At 40.1% G+C, this 19,612-nt stretch overlaps 1 protein-coding gene across 1 annotated transcript in view; it reads right to left on the bottom strand.

Annotated features, from left to right (window-relative positions):
* The window catches only part of col4a1 (collagen, type IV, alpha 1), a 115,782-nt gene that overhangs the window by 27,062 nt on the left and 69,108 nt on the right, over positions 1 to 19,612 (bottom strand). The window contains exons 31-36 of the mRNA XM_056251805.1: positions 5,040 to 5,153; positions 4,764 to 4,931; positions 4,574 to 4,663; positions 4,294 to 4,446; positions 2,968 to 3,066; positions 2,752 to 2,841 (exon numbers count right to left, since the gene is read on the bottom strand). Of these exons, the coding sequence (XP_056107780.1) occupies positions 2,752 to 2,841; positions 2,968 to 3,066; positions 4,294 to 4,446; positions 4,574 to 4,663; positions 4,764 to 4,931; positions 5,040 to 5,153 (714 nt within the window). The remainder of the gene's footprint in view (positions 1 to 2,751; positions 2,842 to 2,967; positions 3,067 to 4,293; positions 4,447 to 4,573; positions 4,664 to 4,763; positions 4,932 to 5,039; positions 5,154 to 19,612) is intronic.

A 19,612-nucleotide genomic window follows, 5' to 3' on the forward strand; every position in this document is an offset into this window, starting at 1 on the left:
AGTAAAAAAAGCCCGATACCGATATATCGGCCGATATTATTTATGTGTATATTATAATACAGTAGCAATATTATTTATGTGTATTATAGTACAGTGTACCAGTCAAAAGTTTGGACACTTTCCTATTGGTATGTACAAACTTTTGATGGGTACACAGTAGCTATAAACAGAATAAATATATTTTATAAACACGTTTTGCAATGATCACTCAAATGTGGTAATCAAACACTTGTGTGACACAGATATGTAATGGAGGCAGGGGGGATGATAGAATGAGAATTATACAGCTGAGCTGTAACCAAACTAGTTTGCATTGCATGTTATATTATATTATATTATATTCTAAATACTGTTGCATAATCTTCACTAACGACGACTTTGTCTTTTAATTTAGTCATAACTTGTATCAATAAATATATAAAAAGTGTCACTGACAAAACCTTATTATCTTCTATTTTTACTCTTAATTCCTCTAATCTCTACCAGTGGAGGAAGAACTCAGATCTTTTTACTAAAGTAAAATGAATAATATCATAATGAAAACGTTTTTAATTACATATGTACAGTACTTTTATACTATTTTAAATAATTAGTAAGCAAAATGTACTAAACGTGAAATTAGGCTACTATATAAAGTGTTATAATCATATACATTTTTGGAATATTGCTTGATGTTGAAACGTAGCGTTATCAGGCAGAATGAGCTTTAACACTGTGTCTACACACCGGACGCGGCCGTTATTGCTCGCGTCGCAACAGTTTACCCGAGACAAAGCAGAATCAGTTTACTGTCGGAGATCGCTCGCGCCACGCATTTTAATCAATGTTTCATCAACCAATTGCCTTAATAAATAAGAAGTAGGCCTAAATATAGCAGACAATATAATCAGGACTCCTCAGCTGCGCGCTTGCAATAGTCACAAGCTCACACAATACGTGACAGAGGCTTGTAGCAGAGAAATCAATTCTGTGAATTACACTGCGCAAATCACAAGTAGGCTACTACCCACCGGATGAAGAAGGGTTGGCTCTCAGTCTCCACAGGCTACATAAAATATTCATTTTATTTTATTTTATTTTTCGTGTTCGTGTTTCGTGTTCGCATTTATGAGGAAAAAACAATGTTACAGACGCGACAGTTCAGCACTACGGACGTGAGCGCTCTGAAAGTGGCACTAATGCTTTGAAACTTTCACATAGACATCAAACAGAAAGCACAAAACCTTTCGTTTCAAAGTGAATTTCGTTTTGTATTAATTGTATCTTAATTTTAATCAATGTTTCATCAGCCATTTGCCTGGATTTAATTTATAAGAAGTAAATTTAGCAGACGATAGATAATCTCGACACGGAGGCGCCTGCGGGTGAACTGGAGCTGGTCTCATGAACCGAAACTCAGCGTATAGACCTGAGAATTGAAATATATCTATATTGAAATGTCTACTTTTAAACAGAACAATTCAAAACGAAAGACAGACAGACTCATGCAATCGTATGAAATGTGCATTTCTCTCTGGCGCGCGCTCACTGAAGATCGCGAGTCAGCATCGTCAACTTCATCTTTGGCTGACACTGACTGAAAACACTTGTTTATTAATAAACAATTAAAATGTCTCCTTGCTATATTTGTTGTATTCATAATCATTACTTTTGCCAGTTCTTGTGACAGCTTTTAGGTGCTTTATTGGCAGCGCCACCCTTACATGAATCACCGCACCCGCATTTTTTTAAATATTCATTTATCGGCCATTATAAATGCCGATACCGATAGTTAGGAAAATGCCTAAAATCGGCCGATAATATCGGCCCGCCGATATATCGGGCGGGCTCTACTACTGATTGTTTTATTTTATTTTACAAAAGCACGTTTTCTTGTTATGAGTTTACACAAATAAAAGTAGTTGCGAATAATGCATTATTATTTTCTGTATGACCAGAAATGATAGACTAGTTTAAGTTGTTTCCACTGTTGATAGGAAAATGCAAGTGTTCGCGCCCGCGAACATTTTGAAAGGTAATGGAAACGCGGCTATTAATAAGCTTGACATTGTTAAGATTATTATTAAGTCACATTGAATATTGATTACTTGGTCAACATACCCTTTTAAATTGCAATGGGATTTGTGGTGCTGGTTTCGGTTGGCCACGATTCCTATATTCCTGTGTAGACAACCACTGTTCCTGGTGGCCTTGGGAGTGAGGTCAAGTGCGATCGGTCGGTCGGACCATGTAATTACCGCTTATGCCTATGGATGCCGCTAAACACCACTAAACGGAGATATTCATTTTTTCAAAGCAATAGTTTTAACAGTTTTACAGATGTTATCGCGGGCCGCCAGAAATGTTTCGGCGGGCCGCCATTGGCCCGCGGGCCGCACTTTGAGAACCTATGCTTTAGAGTATGTCCAATTCTCACTATTAACCAACTATTAACTATGTATTTTGCCTCACTAAACTAATTACGGCTTATTAATAGTTAGTAAGGTAGTTGTTAAGTTTATGTATTTGGTAGGATTAAGGGATGCAGAATATGGTCATGCAGAATAATTATGTGCTTTATAATAGCCAATATCCTACTAATATGCATGCTAATAAGCAACAAGTTAATAGTGAGAATTATTAATCTAATTTACAGAACTTAATCTAAAGTGTTACCCACTTTCCTTCCTTTTTTTTAATTAAAAAAAAAAAAAAAAAAAAATCTGTATTTTATATTAACCCACATGTAGAAGAGTAGAGTAGTATATGCACCTGGATATCCCATGTCTCCTCTTGGACCTGTGTCTCCAGGTTCTCCAATACGTCCCGGGTCCCCAGGGATTCCAGAGTCTCCTTTCTGACCTACAGTGTAGACACAGTAATCAAATAATGTTCTCATAATAACATTATTGTGTCATAGTGCTTAACATCTATCATAACTTTAAACTGACGTTTAAAAGTCAGATTTTTGCTTTAGTAGGGACTAACCTGGCTGTCCAGGTGATCCTGGCATTCCATCTTTTCCTTGCATTCCAGGGTCTCCGCGTGTTCCAGGGAACCCCTTATCTCCAGTAGGACCAGGATCACCTGATAGACAAATCTTTTTTTTGTTTACAGTTCACTGATTTTCAACAGCAAAATCAGCTAAATCTTTGATTGTTGCTTTTGTTGGACGCCACCAATCCAGAAATGTGTTTTTCCTTAACATTTAATCAAAGATTATTGTTATTTACTTGCATCTGTTTATCTTAAAACAGAAAAAAATGTCTGACAATATTTTGATTTAAGGCGAGACACTACAGGTGAATAGGGTAATTTTTTTAACTAGCAGATATCACCATGAAATTTTCCCAGTTGATTACCTACATTAAGATGAGAAAAAAAATATATTCCAAGTTTTCTGTAATTTAATGTTTAAATATGCAAATTAAGCATCATCTAATTAAATATGCGCTAATTTGCATATATTAAAAAAAAAACATCTGAGTATTGGATAAAGCCAGGTTCAAAATATTTTTTTCATTGTGTTCACATATTAGATAGGAAAAAAATTACAGAGGGATTTATGGATATCTACTTTTGTTATCATGTAAATCAGAATATACTGTCAATAGCCTTAAAAAATGATTTTCGCCATGTTTTTTGGAATAAAATGTTATATAAATCAGCCTAGGAATAATATATTTACAAATCCCTCTGTAAATGTCTTACATATAACTAGGTACAAGACTGGAAAGTTTGGTGTATATAGGTGCTACTGAAGTGGAGATTTCGGAATTGGAGTATGAGAGAAAAGTCATTTAGAGAAAACGGGCTTTAAAGATTTAGCATCAGCCAATGAGATTGCGCATTTAGAGTTAAATCCCCCCTCTTACTTTCACGATTGGTTGCTGATAAAAAGGAAATTACCATATTTGGATCAGACAGCATTGTACAGGAGAGAGAGAGAGCTTTCTAACGGTGTGTGTGATGACAGGGTGCAGACAGCGATCGCGGAGCAGCAGGATGATTTAGAACTCCAACTTTTGATGAATTTATGAGAAATCTACACACGCAAACAGACAAAGTGTCGTAAAATAAAGACCTAAATGTGTCTTTCTGACTTTTTTCACCACAAGTCTGAAAGAAGACATGTTATTGAAGACAAATCTCAAAATTGACCAGTGAAAAAAAAAAAATATGTTTTTGCCTGCCGTGTCTCGCCTTAAAAGATTTAGTTTGTCCAGTTTTTCTACAGTTGTCAAGACTACACAAAAACATGTCATTGGTTTAGATCTTGAAAGCTCTATGGCAAACACCTTCTGCTCTCTGTACCTCTGTCTCCGCTGTCTCCTTTATCTCCTTTAAAGTTCACCATATCCACATCAGTCATGTTACCAGGTGGCCCCTGTAGACCCTGTTCTCCCCTCTCACCCTTGGGACCTGAATCACCAAACTCTCCCCTGATCCCAATCAAACCAGGGTCACCTGAAAGAGACAGAACATCATCATGAAGATTAAGCTAATGCAACTCTGCGGGGGCCTCTGCCAGAGAAAGATAAAGTTATCTTATTTAGTCCAAATAAAAAGAATAGTCTTAAATGTGTTTTCATACCTCTTTGTCCAGGTTCTCCAGGGTTTCCAATGGAACCTGGAAATCCAGGGGTTCCTGTCATTCCCATGTTTCCAATTTCTCCTTTTGGACCTGAAAAAAATCCAAATAAGAATCCAAATATGAATCAACTTAAAATAAACAAGTATGTGTCAAGAGAATGCCAGAAAATGGGTATCAAAAAAGCACTCACCACGTTCACCAGGGAAGCCATCTTTTCCAGGAACTCCTGGTTGACCAGGAAAACCCTTAGATCCTGTTAGACCTGGGACACCAGGGTTACCCCTGTCTCCTGGAGGGCCAGGCATGTCCAAACCAGGTAGACCTTGATAACCTTTTTCACCCTTTATACCGATCTGACCTGGGATGTCATCAAGGCATGTTACAAACCATGTAAGATGTGAACATCTATGCATGTGTGTGCATATACTATACACCTGTGTAGGTGTTACTCGCTTGAAAAACTCACCAAGGGGTCCAGGGCCTCCCGGTGGTCCCATTGGTCCAGGTGGTCCAGGTTCTCCAAGTCCTGGAGGACCTGGCGGCCCCACCGCACCATGAACTCCAGGCGGTCCATGGTTACCTGCAAAAATCCAAATGAATTTAAAGCAATTATACCCCCTGAACCCATCCTCTTTAATTTCCTGCAAACCATCTCTCTAACACAGTCATTGTCTAGAGTGGATTACTTCAATGCTCTATTTTCCGCCTAGCATGCACAATACAACCTATACAAAATTTCCAGAACATGCCTGATCTACAGTCAACCTAAAGGTACAACTTTGCCCAATGCATTTAACTCTGTGCAGAGCTGTTTAGTTCTTTAACGTAAATTCACAATTACCATCCTAAGATAGGATGGTCTTGGTGAATTTATGTTCACAGAACTTTTGTGATGCCACATTCAACAAATCATCAAAGATTGCATATATAACCTAGGTTCCCTGAGAGGGAACTCAATGCTGCGTCATTTCGTTGATGCTATAGGGACGCTTCACCGAAACTGATGTCTGATGCACTACTGGCCACAGCACTCATATGCTGTCACTAGGTGTGCTGACCTGTCTATTAAAGTGTGCCCGCATTAAAGTTCATCAACTTTAAATTGTCTGAAGGGATATGCGCAGGCATGCCTGAAGTATGGCAACGAGGCTCAATGTCTCGTTCCCTCTCAGGGAACCTGGGTTACATACTCAAACGTTGCCATTTTGACGACACTATGGGAACGTTTCTCCCACTACGCCATACTGAATGAATGCCTGCTCACCAGCTGCAGCGAACCAAGCATAGCCCAACCCGAAGGATCTGAGTCTAGGATTGCCATACAAGACACATACCATGTGCTTTAGAAGCACGGAAATATTCTGCAGCTCAGATGCCCCCTTCAAACTTGCCTGGCAGGGACACTCCTGCAACCAGACTGCTCCTGAGACCAACAAATATTTTGGTAATCCTTCAAAGGAAGAAATTCCTTGCTAGAGCCCCCAGGAAAAAAGATGAAAGCTTTAGACTCAATTGTTACGTCACTTACTGTACCTTATCATCTAACCAATCGTGTTATAATACTCGTAGTATAAAAGATCAGTACTTACACATGTCTGAGTTCGCAGATGCTGACGCCTACATTCACATCCATCCTCCCCACCACCACCAGGATGGTCCCTTCCCATACCTCCCAGGGGGTCGTCTGCGCCCCTGCCTTCGCATTCCGTTACCCTCGGATTGTGAGCTACGGACGGGACCTACGCCAAAGAACTTTATAAACTTTTTTTCAGCTTGTTGGGCTGTTAATAGATTTATGCTTTGTTACGTCATTTTGCCTCCAGAGACTTTCTGGTAGAACTAACTAAGGAGGCCGCAGCTTCAGCTGTGTCCACCGACAACTTCCACTCTGGAAGAGAGCAGACTACTGCTCCGCCACTTTAGCTGTCCACAGGCCTTGGCAAATAGTAAAGCTCCTTAAAAGGATCAAATACTTCAGCATCATGTCTCAAAGAACTGGAGGAGGATACAGAAGATAGCAAGGGATATTAACTCGATCCATTCTAATCTATCAACTGCTGCTCTAACCCTCAATCCCTCAGAGGAGAATAGCTCAATTAATTTCAGGAGATCCAGCCGGGAAAATCTTCCAGCCTATAAGCTGGAAGGGCAACAGACGAGAGAGTGTAATGCCACACAGGTCTCATGAGGAGCCAACCCCATCTTCAGACTTATGATGGAGGGTAAGGGGGTATCGAGAGACAGAACATTACACTCCATCTCTGCTTGACATGCCCTCCTTAATTCCCTCATGGATCCATCAGGGATACATGCTAATGCAGCTAACGAAGAAAACTTAACACCAAAAGCACCAGCACCAAAGAGGCCAGAGGGCAAGATTGGGGCATCGAGGAGAAAGGATTTCTCCATCTCCATTGGTGGTGGTTGAGGAGATTCCCCCCTTCTATGTAAAGTGCTTTGAGTGCCGAGAAAAGCCATTTCTACCATTTCTATGGCAGCACCAAAGAGGCCAGAGGGCAAGATTGGGGCATCGAGGAGAAAGGATTTCTCCATCTCCATTGGTGGTGGTTGAGGAGATTCCCCCCTTCTATGTAAAGCACTTTGAGTGCTGAGAAAAGCGCTATATAAATGTAATGAATTATTTAGGGCTGTTTTCGACTAAGGATTTTCATAGTCGAATCTGATTCGTTAGATTTTGCCATAGTCGACTGATAGTCGTTCGGTTGAATAACTATTCGTCTGTTATAGGACAACTCGCTCTACGTTTATTTAAAATGAACAGCAAGACAACTAGAAGTGAATGTGCTTTCCATTAAATGAATCCTTAACACAAAAAACGTTGCAATGAACGTGCTTTGTTTTAAATAAATCACACACAGTAAACAAAACCTTAACAAAAAAACTTTGCAATGAACTTAGCAATTTAGACGCGCAAACTGCGTGCCGGTGCGGCGAGACGTAGCCTACATGCTCGGGCAGATTCGGCTTGAAGTCGTTCATCCTCGGACGCGGCGTCGCGCGCGCTGTTACAAAAAAAGCTGTGCACACCACACAGCCAAGCAAAATGGGGTCTTGCGCACCCAACGCGTCATTTTTTTGCCGTCCGCACCTTCGCGCTCATGCGGACGCGTCGAGTATAAACAAGGCTTTACTCCGTGTCAGCGCGCGCTCTGATCGGTAAAGGTGCACAGACCTCTCCCGAATCATCTCCAGCAGTAGCAGCCTCCGATCGCACCACTAACTCCGCCTCCGTTTCCCTCGTAAGATGATATTAGTATTTAAACATTCTCTATGATAAAAAATGTTTGTAAAAAATATTTTAATAGCACGGTTTTGGCGGTTATAGAGTTCTAATGACGGTGTTCAACTATAACCGTCGGTCTCACGGTTATATAATAACGTCACACCCCTCATAACACTTGCCTACTATTCGACTATGAGGTTCATAGTCGAATCAGACCTCTCCGAATCGAATCGTCGAATCCTCGACTATTAGAAGTCAGCCCTAGAATTATTATTATTTATTATTATCTCCTTTATCCCCAATAGATTTAGCCACAGACACCTCTCTGTGAGAGAATCGCAGCTAACAAGTGAAGAGAAAGGGATATACTCGTCTTGAACTCCTCCGCCAGCTCCACCTGTGTTTCCAACAATCTGCAAGGTGCAGATGCCTGGCTTCCATCCCTTGTGAAAAGAGCCAGGAAAGAACGGAGCTAATCGAGCATGCTCAACTCCTAAATATATATCACACAAGTTGTGGTTTTATCCCCAAAATTAAATGCACATCTCCTAAACCTGTTAGAGCTTACGGCTGTCACAAGAAGAAACATTTGAAGACAATCTAACACATGACTGCAAACACAAGGAGAATAAATAGGGTAGCAAACTAAGATGTTAACGAATTAGGGCTGCTGAACCAATAATCAGGTAACAAGATAGACAGGCTTAAGATAATAGACAGGAGAGCACATGGCACAAGGAAACATACATGACAAGCCATGTGCTCACATAAAACATGACAAAAACACAAGCACATGGCCAGCGAACACTATCACAAGCCATGTGCTCAAACAAAACAAGACATGAACACACAGCTAATGAGAACACTCATACGCCGCTTTTTCACATAGAACACGACAACATGAAAGGACACAGCCAGTGAAAAACAAAAGCCTTGTGCTATACAGCACAAGACAAAACATTGAATGAAAGCACTCGGCTGATGAAAACATGAACCGCATGCTACACAAAACACAACAACACACACAGACAAAAGAGCGTAAGGCAGAGCGACCTCAAAACCGCACGCTCACACAACAAAGCAGATGCGCTCATAACAGAAGACAAATACACGGAGCATGATGTCCGCATCCCGATACAGAACCCAAACTAAACTGAAGTGCCGACAAAACAACTCATGTGGACAGAGGGAGTGTCAGAGCGCTTAATCAACCAAGAATAAACAGACTGAAGTGACAGAACCCTGACAGTTTTAGGGGTTTGATATGGTTATTACGTAATTAAGTAATTAAACTAACAGCGTCACTATTAGTAGAGAGACGTTGCACAAACTCAATTCACACAAGCCCAATCTCTCTCCATTCCCTCTCTCTCTCTCTCTCTCTCTCTCTCTCTCTCTCTCTCTCTCTCTCTCTCTCTCTCTCTCACTAATTGATTTACATAAATCCAATTCTACACAATGCTTTATTTCTGTGTCTGATTTAAAGGTGCTCTATGTAACTTTTAGCGGCCTCTAGTGGTGATGTTTCAGATTGCAACCAAATTTTACAAGAGCGCTCGTGCTCGAACTCATAGACAATACCGTCTATTACGCAAATATCTCGGCGAATACTAGACGGATTCGGCTAGCACCGAGCTCGTTGGGACCATCTAGTCGAGCTGAAAAGAACCATATAAGTTCCATAGTTTTTGGTGGTGTTTTCGCAGAGATATTAGCAGAAAACCATCGGGCGCGCTGCAAAATTGCGACGCTGGTGACGTCACGATCTCAGAAGAAAATCGCTCGTATCTCTGGAACGCAAAGACCCAGAGAGCTCAAATTCGGGGGAGGAGGTCCCAGGGGAACCCTTGCCCGAACGCTAGAGTGGCGGGCCTCGGGGATGCCCCCTACCGGATCGCCGTTCGCTGGGACCCCCGTTTTCGAACGGCTATAACTCGGGGAGCCGGGCGAGTTGGACCTCGGGGGTGGGCTCGTTCGAAAGGCCCCGTCCAGCACTACGAACGATTAGAGTCTTGGGAATATTGATCAAAGATTGACCGAGATATAAGCCGAAAAACGTGCGCCTTTAACCGGACGTAACTCCCTGACCGTCTACAATAGACTGTATATAAGGAGAGAGGCTCGGGAGCGCGCATGCACGTCACATCCGTTGGATTTCGCGGTAAATCCGACCCCGAGACTTCACATAGAAATAGGAATACTGGCCTTCAGAGGTAATAGCAAAACTCGACAAGTGGATCATTTTAATGTGTGATTACAACCCCTTCACACACAGGCAATAAAAAAAGGATTCATTTTAGTAGAAAAGTTACATAGAGCACCTTTAAAGTGAACAAAATGCTGGATCTAACTACCCGCAGGCCAAATAACTAACAAAAATTAACCGTTATTTAATCCATACCCATCCAGTAAGCTTTAACTTGTCAATGCTTGCTAATGACCTTCTCCGTGCGATGCGATAATCGATAAGCTGGCGCCAAATATCGATATTTTAATTAATAAAATAAGGCGCTCTAAATAGATTTCCCTACTTCCAGCATCGCTACTTCATGGCTCCTTGAGGTGGCGGTCAACACATGAATGAGGGAAATGTGAACACAAGATAACTAGCCTAAGAAAAAGAGGTTTTTAATGGCATGGTGGACAGCAGTGTGAGTAGGGATGGGAATTGATAAGAATTTAACGATTCCGATTCCATTCTCGATATTGCTTATCGATTCCTTATCGATTCTCTTATCGATTCTCATTGGGTGAGGGAATAAGTACAAGTAGTAAATACCAGACACTACCTGTCAAAATGATTGATGACAGGTGGGCGTGGCTATCCTTTGATTTCCCCCCCGCCCCTTTCGGTCCCTCCCCTTCATGTCCCGCCCCTTGTCCCGCCCCCTCCGGTTCCTCCCCTTCCTGTTACCTTTGACCCAGTTCCGCCCCTTCCGGTTACCTTTGTCCTAGTTCCGCCCCTTCCTGTTAAACTTTCTGTCAAAATGATGGATGACGACCTTTGATCTAGTTCCGCCCCTTCCTGTTAAACTTTCTGTCAAAATGATGGATGACGACCTTTGATCTAGTTCCGCCCCCTTGCGGTTACACTTTCTGTCAAAATGATGTATGGTGAGCTTTGATCTAGTTCCGCCCCTTCCTGTTAAACTTTCTGTCAAAATGATGGATGACGACCTTTGATCTAGTTCCGCCCCCTTGCGGTTACACTTTCTGTCAAAATGATGGATGGTGACAGTTAGTTTGATCAAGAAAAGGGAGGTATTGGCCTTTGATGTTAACATAAGCTTTGATGTTACCATCAAAGTGATGTGACAGTTAGTTTGATCGTTTGAAGTTAGTGTTTTGTCACCGCATCCCCTTCCTATCCCTGAGCTTATCATGGCAGGTGTGAAAGTGATAAGAAAAACTGTAAAAGTTTATCTGACACAAACCTAAAAAATAAAAAAACATTATTTTCTTTAAAAGAATATAAACGATTATAAAATAAATAATATAAATAAATCATACTAAAACCTGTACGTGAACGGAATTTGCCGGAACGTGACCGGCAAATTCAAAACGAGGGTAAATATGGGGATAGCTTTTCCCAGATGGATAGAGCTAATGAAGGAGAAGTTGTCTGCTTTCTCCTCGACAGGTAAGTCGATGTTACGGTCTAAATTACAAGCTTTTTCATTCCGTGGTTGTGTAATTCATTATATAGGCAGGCAGCATAACAGTAGAACATGTAGTTAAACTCGATGAAGTGCAATTGGAAGACGTGTTGTCATAGCTTCTTGGCACATAACGGCTACCGTAGTTGCAACACGCATTTGAAAAAGCAAGACGCTAGAGAGCACTATGCGTTTGAATGCAAAATACAATTTCACCGCTAGATGGGAGAAATTCCTACACAGCGTACCATTAAGGACTAAGTTGTAGGGTATTTGACAAAAAGCCTAGAAAATCGAGGAGGTCAAAGGGCATGCTTCCCGCTATAGTATCATCAGCTCTCTCCAAAGTCTGTTCATGTGGCCTGGCTGTCACATCAACAAAGGCTAACATTTTAAAATTCTACATATATTTTGAGTAGATAACCGATAGTATACTCTTAGTAAAGGGGTTCACCCTGTGTGTTTCCACAATGAATAAGGATAGTTTGGGAGATACAAGAAAAGTAAAAATGATCTTATACGTACAATAGATCATAGCTACCATAAGATCATGCTTTGAATTAATACGAGTAAAATTAAATATTCGCTCAAGACAAACTTTACTTATGCAGCGTCATGGACCATAGAGGCACATCGCGTCTCTGAACATGTGTGGTGATTTTCTAAATGATACAACTTAATCTAAATAAGAGCAATGTAGAGTCCTGGGATTTCTTTTAAAACAAAAACATTGTGACAACATGTTTCATGTCGCATGGACAAAAATACTGTTTGAAATGAGATCTAAGACGCCAAAGCACAGTTCTTGATTTATAACATTTTTTATTTTATTTTTGAACAAACGATGTTTAGTAAAAATAATACCTTAGGTTAAATTTATGAAAATCATTTATATCATACAGAAGTAGAAGATACGATTTTAATACAACTTTACAGATTTGATTTAAATGGTCTTTTAATTTTAAAAGATCTCATTTAAAATGTTAAGATTATGCTTTTAAACGAGTTTAATATGAATAAAACAGTGGAAAGCAGACTAACTGTGCATATGCTGGGGCATTGTGACCCCAGAGGCTCATCTGGCCTGTCACTCCTCTCGTCTCTGTGAGGGTGTGAAGCTTCATCTCACCCTGTAGTTTATCCCTGAAGGATCTGGGAGGGTTTTTGTTTATCACAACTTAAACTATTTGTTTTTTTTTATCATTGCATATATCTAGTTTCTACTACTTCTTCAGTTCTATGAAAATGTAAGGAGTTTTTATTTTTTATATTTATATATATGAATTTAGCTAAAACTAAGGTTAAATTGTTTGAATACATTTGTCATTATACATTGAGTTATATACTTTATTTGATTTTATGGAACCAACTTAGTGTGTGAGAGTGCAAAACAGTGTAAAAAACAATGTAAAAATGCAATTTTCTGTGATGGTCGTGTTTAGGTGTACGGGGTAGAATATGCTGTTACAGTACAAAAATCATTATGGCTATATTAATAACAATTATACTTTAGGTCACCGTTAAACAAAATCATTACAGTAATCTTCTAAAAGATATGAATGTATTAAAACTGTAAAGATTTAATTTAAACAATCTTTTCATTTTTAAAAAATCATATTTAAACTTTTACGATTATGCTTTGAAATAAATTTAGTACGAACAAAACTTTGGCTCTGGAAAGGCGTTAGCAGACTAACATTACATGATGCACAGAGGCTCATCTGCTCTGTCACCCTATATCCTGAAGCTAACATTATTGTAAAGTAACGTATTTCTCTGAAGATGTGCTGGTGATCGGAAGGAGCTTATAAGCAGGCTATCAATGGGGCTCGGCCTGAGGCATCACAGATTCTAAAAGTCTTCATTGTTGCTCTCTCACTACAGATAGGCCTATGTGGGGAGTTTCTCACAGATACTACTTGAGGAATTATTAAACATTTTACACAATGTGTGTGATAAGTTGTGAGAGCCGCAAATTACAAAGTTCTTTACATGCACCCTGATAAATAAAAATATATAGTCAAGTTTTCCCCAGAGACCATCGATATAGCATATTTGTTTTTTATTGAATTTAATTAAAATCATATTTTTAAAAAGATCTATTTCAAACTTTTAATGCTTATACACTATGAAATAAATTTAGCAAAACATTCACAGTCTCATTCTGATCACTGAACACACCTGTCAAACGCTGGTGTGAGAAAGAGAGAAATACTCTGGGGTTCTTTTCAACTTTAAATGGTCAATATGGACATCTATGTGATAGGAGCTACTTCAACCCTGGTGAAAATGTAAGATGATTTTATTTTTATCTAAATCTAACATAATTGGTACAGTAAATTTGTAAAATATTTATTTTAAATGAACAGAATGCTTTTCAACTTCAGTAATTTAGTAAGATTTTTTAATGAACAGCATGATTTCCAACTTCAGTAATTTAGTAAGATTTTAAATGAACAACATGCTTTTCAACTTTAGTTAAATTAGTAAACTATTTATTTTATATATGATATATTTTAATTTATACACTTTTAAAGGAACACAATGCTTTTCAACTGTTGTGTAAGATATTTCTCAATGGGCTCAGGAACGTGTCACAAAAGGAGATACCAGGCCAGCCACACGCTGGTGTGACAGAGAGAAAAGACTTCAGGGGAAACACGTGTGGGTTTTTTTCAACCATGGTGAAACAGTAAGATGATTTTATTTTTGTTTAATTTATATACTTTTAATTGAACAGCATGGTTTTTCAACTTGAGTCAGTGTCAAATATTTGTGAATGACTAAATGAACATAATGCTTTTTCAACTTCTGTGTGAGATAAAACTTCCAACGTCCTCAGCAATACGGAGGGAGGGGAATTCCTGCTTTGACACACACACACACACACACACACACACACACACACACACACACACACACACACACACACACACATACATAGACGCGCGCTCCCTGTTTTTTGAGGCAGAGTGAGATCATTCATACATTGCATTGTTTTTTCTTTAACTCTCTAATACATTTTTAACTGTTTGCAATATTTTTGTGGCTCCATTTTATTTAAACTTTTTGTGTGAGATTTTATTTTATATTCTTTTAAAGAACAGATAAACGTCCACCATTTTATTTAAACTGAAATTCTTTGTTCAGTGAATAGTTCTACATTTTTTTCTTATCACTTTCACAGCTGCCCGTGATAAACTTCAAAACGATCAAACTAACTGTCACCATCCATCATTTCTTCAACTCTAATACATTTTTAACTGTTTACAATTTTTATGACTCCATTTTATTTAATCTGAAATGCTTGCTTCAGTGAATAGTTCTACATTTATTTTAAACTTTTGTGTGAGGTTTTAGTATGATTTATTTATATTATTTATTTTATAATCGTTTATATTCTTTTAAAGAAAATAATGTTTTTTTATTTTTTACGTTTGTGTCAGATAAACTTTTACAGTTTTTCTTATCACTTTCACACCTGCCATGATAAGCTCAGGGATAGGAAGGGGATGCGGTGACAAAACACTAACTTCAAACGATCAAACTAACTGTCACATCACTTTGATGGTAACATCAAAGCTTATGTTAACATCAAAGGCCAATACCTCCCTTTTCTTGATCAAACTAACTGTCACCATCCATCATTTTGACAGAAAGTGTAACCGCAAGGGGGCGGAACTGGGTCAAAGGTAACAGGAAGGGGAGGAACCGGAAGGGGCGGGACAAGGGGCGGGGCAGGAAGGGGAGGAACCGGAAGGGGCGGGGGGAGATCAAAGGATAGCCAAGCCCACCTGTCATCAATCATTTTGACAGGTAGTGTCTGGTATTTACTACTAGTACAAATTTGTTTGTTTGTATTAACTCGCTTTAATATCTGATCAGAAGACACAGCACAGAGTATTAGTGGTGTGAACCTACACTGGTCTCACGGTTCGGTTTGATTACGATTATCATGTCATCGATTCAGTTCAATTCGATATCTCGATGCATTACGATGCACTGCATCCAATTTTCAATTTTACTTCAAAAGTGATGTGCGCGTGTGTGTGTGTGTGTGTGTGTGTGTGCGTGTGTGTGTGTGCGTGTGTGTGTGCGTGTTCGCCTGTTCGGGAAGTCGCAGTGACTGAAACAGTGACATTCCAGTTTAAGTTTCATGGAACTATAGTCTGTTTATGCCATTAAGAAAATAAAATTCTGTCAAATCAATTTTGTTTTAAAGAAATGTTCATTTAAAAGTAGCGCTCATTCATCAGTGTATATGTTACCCTAGAGACACGCGCATCCGTCAACGAGTCCGCTGTTGAAGACGATCATCCATTTATAATCACGCATAACAACACAGAATACTTGTAATTTGACCATCGGGTGCGGATACTTAAATCAGAGAACATTAGGGCGGGTGGATGATTTGTTTTTGGCTGATATCCGGGTGATATTGGAGCTCATGCTTACTCTAAAGCAGTCAGACTCTGCAGGCGTTATAACAGCTCGAGTGAACACGGCTAAAAGTGGTATTTCAAGTTAGTGGTATTACCTCCTGCATATTCTATTTGTGCGTGACATCAGCGCACACGCACTGTCTCTTCTACAGGTCGTGCTTACCAGGTTGTTCATAAAAGCCGAAATGTGTAGGCTTTTAAAGTAGTTGGAGCATTTTTAATTACTCACAATCGCGTCAAATGAATTGCATGCTGTGTGGCCAAATGTTTCTGCATATTGGAGGTAGTTCCCTTTGACGAAATGGAATTTTTTCAAGTGTTGCAACTTGCAAGTGACAGTATTGTCGTATTTTCGCGTGAAATATAACCAAACTTAAGAGCGCTTCTGCCTCGATGCCATGTTTGCTGCGTTCTGAACCAAAATAACGCAGCGCGTGTGTGACGTCATGACACATTTGCAACGAGCAGAACCGATAAGCGGAATCGTTAAGCAGGCATGATAACGGTTCCAAGGAATCGATTCGCTGGGCACTGGTTCTGAAGAAGAACCGGTTCTCGATTCCCATCCCTAAGTGTGAGTAAAATAATAGATGCCCCAGCTACGTTTAAGTTCAAAGTCTGGAAGGACTTCGGCTTTTATACCATTGATGGGACAAACATGTTGTAAATCCGCTTACACAGATACACACGGGAGCGGTTGAAAGCAGGCGTCTATCAGCGGATCCGTCTATCAGTGTGTATATTAGGGATCCGCTGATAGATGCCTGCTTTCAAATGCTCCCGTGTGTACCTGTGTAAGCGTTCTGTGAAAAGCGTCAAAGATGTCTACTGTAAAACTTCAAATAATAGCCGAGTCCCAAATAGACGCCTATCTCTTTTACACGCCTGGTGTAGTGACAGGTTTGGATAATTAAAGGCCGGTCTCAAATAGAGGCCTGGTCTGTTTTTTAGTTTCGGGTTGTATTTAATCTTCTAAAACCCGTCAGATTGTCTGTTTAAGCGAGTTCTATTGTGCAGATTGCGCACGCAAGAGAGCCCTGCGCATCTGGGCGGGAGCTGTTAGCGCAAGAAAGGCAGGCAGAGTTAGCGGAGGCCGGAGAGTAATCCGACGAGGAGGAGGAATTCACCAATGAACTTGTAACTTGTATTGTTCGGCCCATGGCTGTCACATCGTTTCGTTGCCAATAATCTAAAGGGGGTCGCACACCAGACAAGAAGCGCAGCGCCGCTCAGCGTTGCGTCTATGACAACTCGGGGTTTAATGATATTCTCAATTCATTCAGTTAACGGACGCTCTGAGATAAAGTGTTCAGACTGCAGACTTAGCAACGATTGTATTTAATTGTACAGTACAATCATAACATCGTACAAACATTATCTTAATTCCATAATGTCCTTAAACTAGGGGTGGAGCCGAACCCGAATACGGTATTCGGAAAGGTACAAATAACGTATTTTTACGAATAGTTATTTCGAACAAATACTTAAAAAAATATTTTGTATTCGGGAACAAGAAAAACTTTATATCAAAAAGCTGCGTTTCCTCACAAGACTGCAGTGCATGCACGGATGAGTGAGTTAGAGTGAGTGAGTGAGTGACGTTCAGGAAGAGGTGACTGACACAGGCTGTTCCACACAGCAACAGAGAGGGCTCGGCTGAGCGAAAAAACACTTAACTGCATCATATTTTTGTTGAATAGATTTTTGTACCTTGGGTTCCGGAGGCAGTTTATAACTTTTGGGAAGCGGAGTTTGATCGGGAGATTATTCCATTACGCTGCATTATTGACGTCTGCAGTCGGATGCTCTCATGTTCGCTCTGTTTTAGTAGCTCTGTTAGCTCGGTAATTTAGACAATAGGCTGTTGACAGAGTAACGTTAACGTTCGGTTAAAAAGGTTAAAAAAATGCTTGTGTAGTTGTCGAATTGTATGCACTTGTGGGAGTTATATTATGGTACGCAGACATCCCAAGTCTCTATTGATAGCGGCTCCCTGATGCCCGCAAATTAGTTCAAATCTCCCGGAATCTAATGCTCATGCGAGATAGAACATACCGGTACTGTGCTACAAACCGTGTAGCACGCGCACGGTGGAGAGGGAGAGAGCGAGAGACCTTGCGTGTGTGCGTTATGAAAGCTAGTCACCATCCCCCCATACCCCAAACAACAATCCAGTCAACTCCAAACTAGATTTTTAGGCCTATTTTTAATTTTACTCGAATACAAATACAAATACTTTTCCCCCCTCAACAAATACAAATACAGATAAATACCGGCTGCTAATTTGCACACCCCTACCTTAAACATAACAATACACTGAGAAAGTGCGCGTCCGGTGTGGGATACCTCAAGTTGTCCTAGATGCACTCGCGGCGCGGTGCTGAGCTTCTCGTCCGGTGTGCGACCCCCTTTAGAGAATATAGTAGGCTAATTCTTGCATTAACTGATTTGTTAAACACATTTGAATTATAAATAAAACGTTATATAATGTGGTAACCTCCTACTGTCATGCTTTCCGTCTATCAGCCTATGCTATTTGGATCGTTATCTCTAGGCCTACACTCAATGAACAACATCTCAACACTAAATTAAAGGCATGTCTCATATAGAAGCCTGTCTCAAATACAAGCCGGTGCAGTTCGGCGATTTGGGAAAATAAAAGCCCGGGCTATTATTTTAAGTTTTACGGTATTTACAACATGTTTTGGAAGCGTCAATCATTGTAGCCAATCACAGACATACTGCATATTGAGCGTGTGAACACAATGGCCAATCAGAGGTATTTAAGAATCCGCCTAACAGCGCTCAAAATTCTAGGGGGTAATGCTGGTATAGTCACATTTTTCGAATTTTAAAATACCCTAGTTGGTATAACCAAACACCATATAAAAGTGAATTTTGCATCCCATGACCCCTTTAAATTTAATTTACAGACTGAAAAACGTTGTGCTGTTTTCTAACAGTTAAATAAAGAGAGAAAACCTGCACTTAACCTTTTCACTGGCATTTTGTTTTCATAGTTAGACAGATATCGTGATTCATTATAGGATTGTCTAGCAATATATGGATTATTGCAGAATTGCTGTATCGTGATATTATCGGTATCGTGAGCCATGTATCGTGTACCGTATCACATCGTATCGTTGTCATAGCTCGGTCACTTCTGCTTTTGTTACTAGTTTTGTGTGGTGACAGAGCTATGGCATTTCCTGTCTGTCTCGTGTTTATGTTAAGTCTAGTTTCATGTGAGCACATGGCTTCTGTGTATTCCTGGCCATGTGCTCTTCTGTCTAATTGTCAGCCCCGCGTCTCGTTATCTGTTTAGTGGTTAACCTTCCTCACCTGTCGTGTCATTAGCCTTGTTTGTTCTCTATTTAGTCTCTGATGTGTTTGCAGTTCAGTGTTGGTTCGTTTGTCCAAGTACCCGGTTCCTAGCGTTTATGTCCGTGGTCTGTATTATTCCCGTTTTCCCCCTTGAGGGAGTTTTGATTTGTAGCTTGTGTTTGTTTGTTGTTTCATTAAATTCACCTTTCACCTGCAATTGCATCCACGCTTCCTGATTTATCCCCACGTGACAGTCGTGAGGTACCCTGTGATTGCCACCCCTACTCCCTATACGCATAGTATGCATTCCCTGTAGGGCACCAACTACAAAGAAAACTACCCTCCGAAAAAAAGAGTGAATTCGAGAGTGATT

The sequence above is a fragment of the Rhinichthys klamathensis genome, unplaced genomic scaffold (genome assembly GCF_029890125.1).
Source record: "Rhinichthys klamathensis goyatoka isolate OS25496 unplaced genomic scaffold, OSU_Roscu_1.1 h1tg000090l_1, whole genome shotgun sequence".
Classification (NCBI taxonomy): Eukaryota; Metazoa; Chordata; class Actinopteri; order Cypriniformes; family Leuciscidae; genus Rhinichthys; species Rhinichthys klamathensis.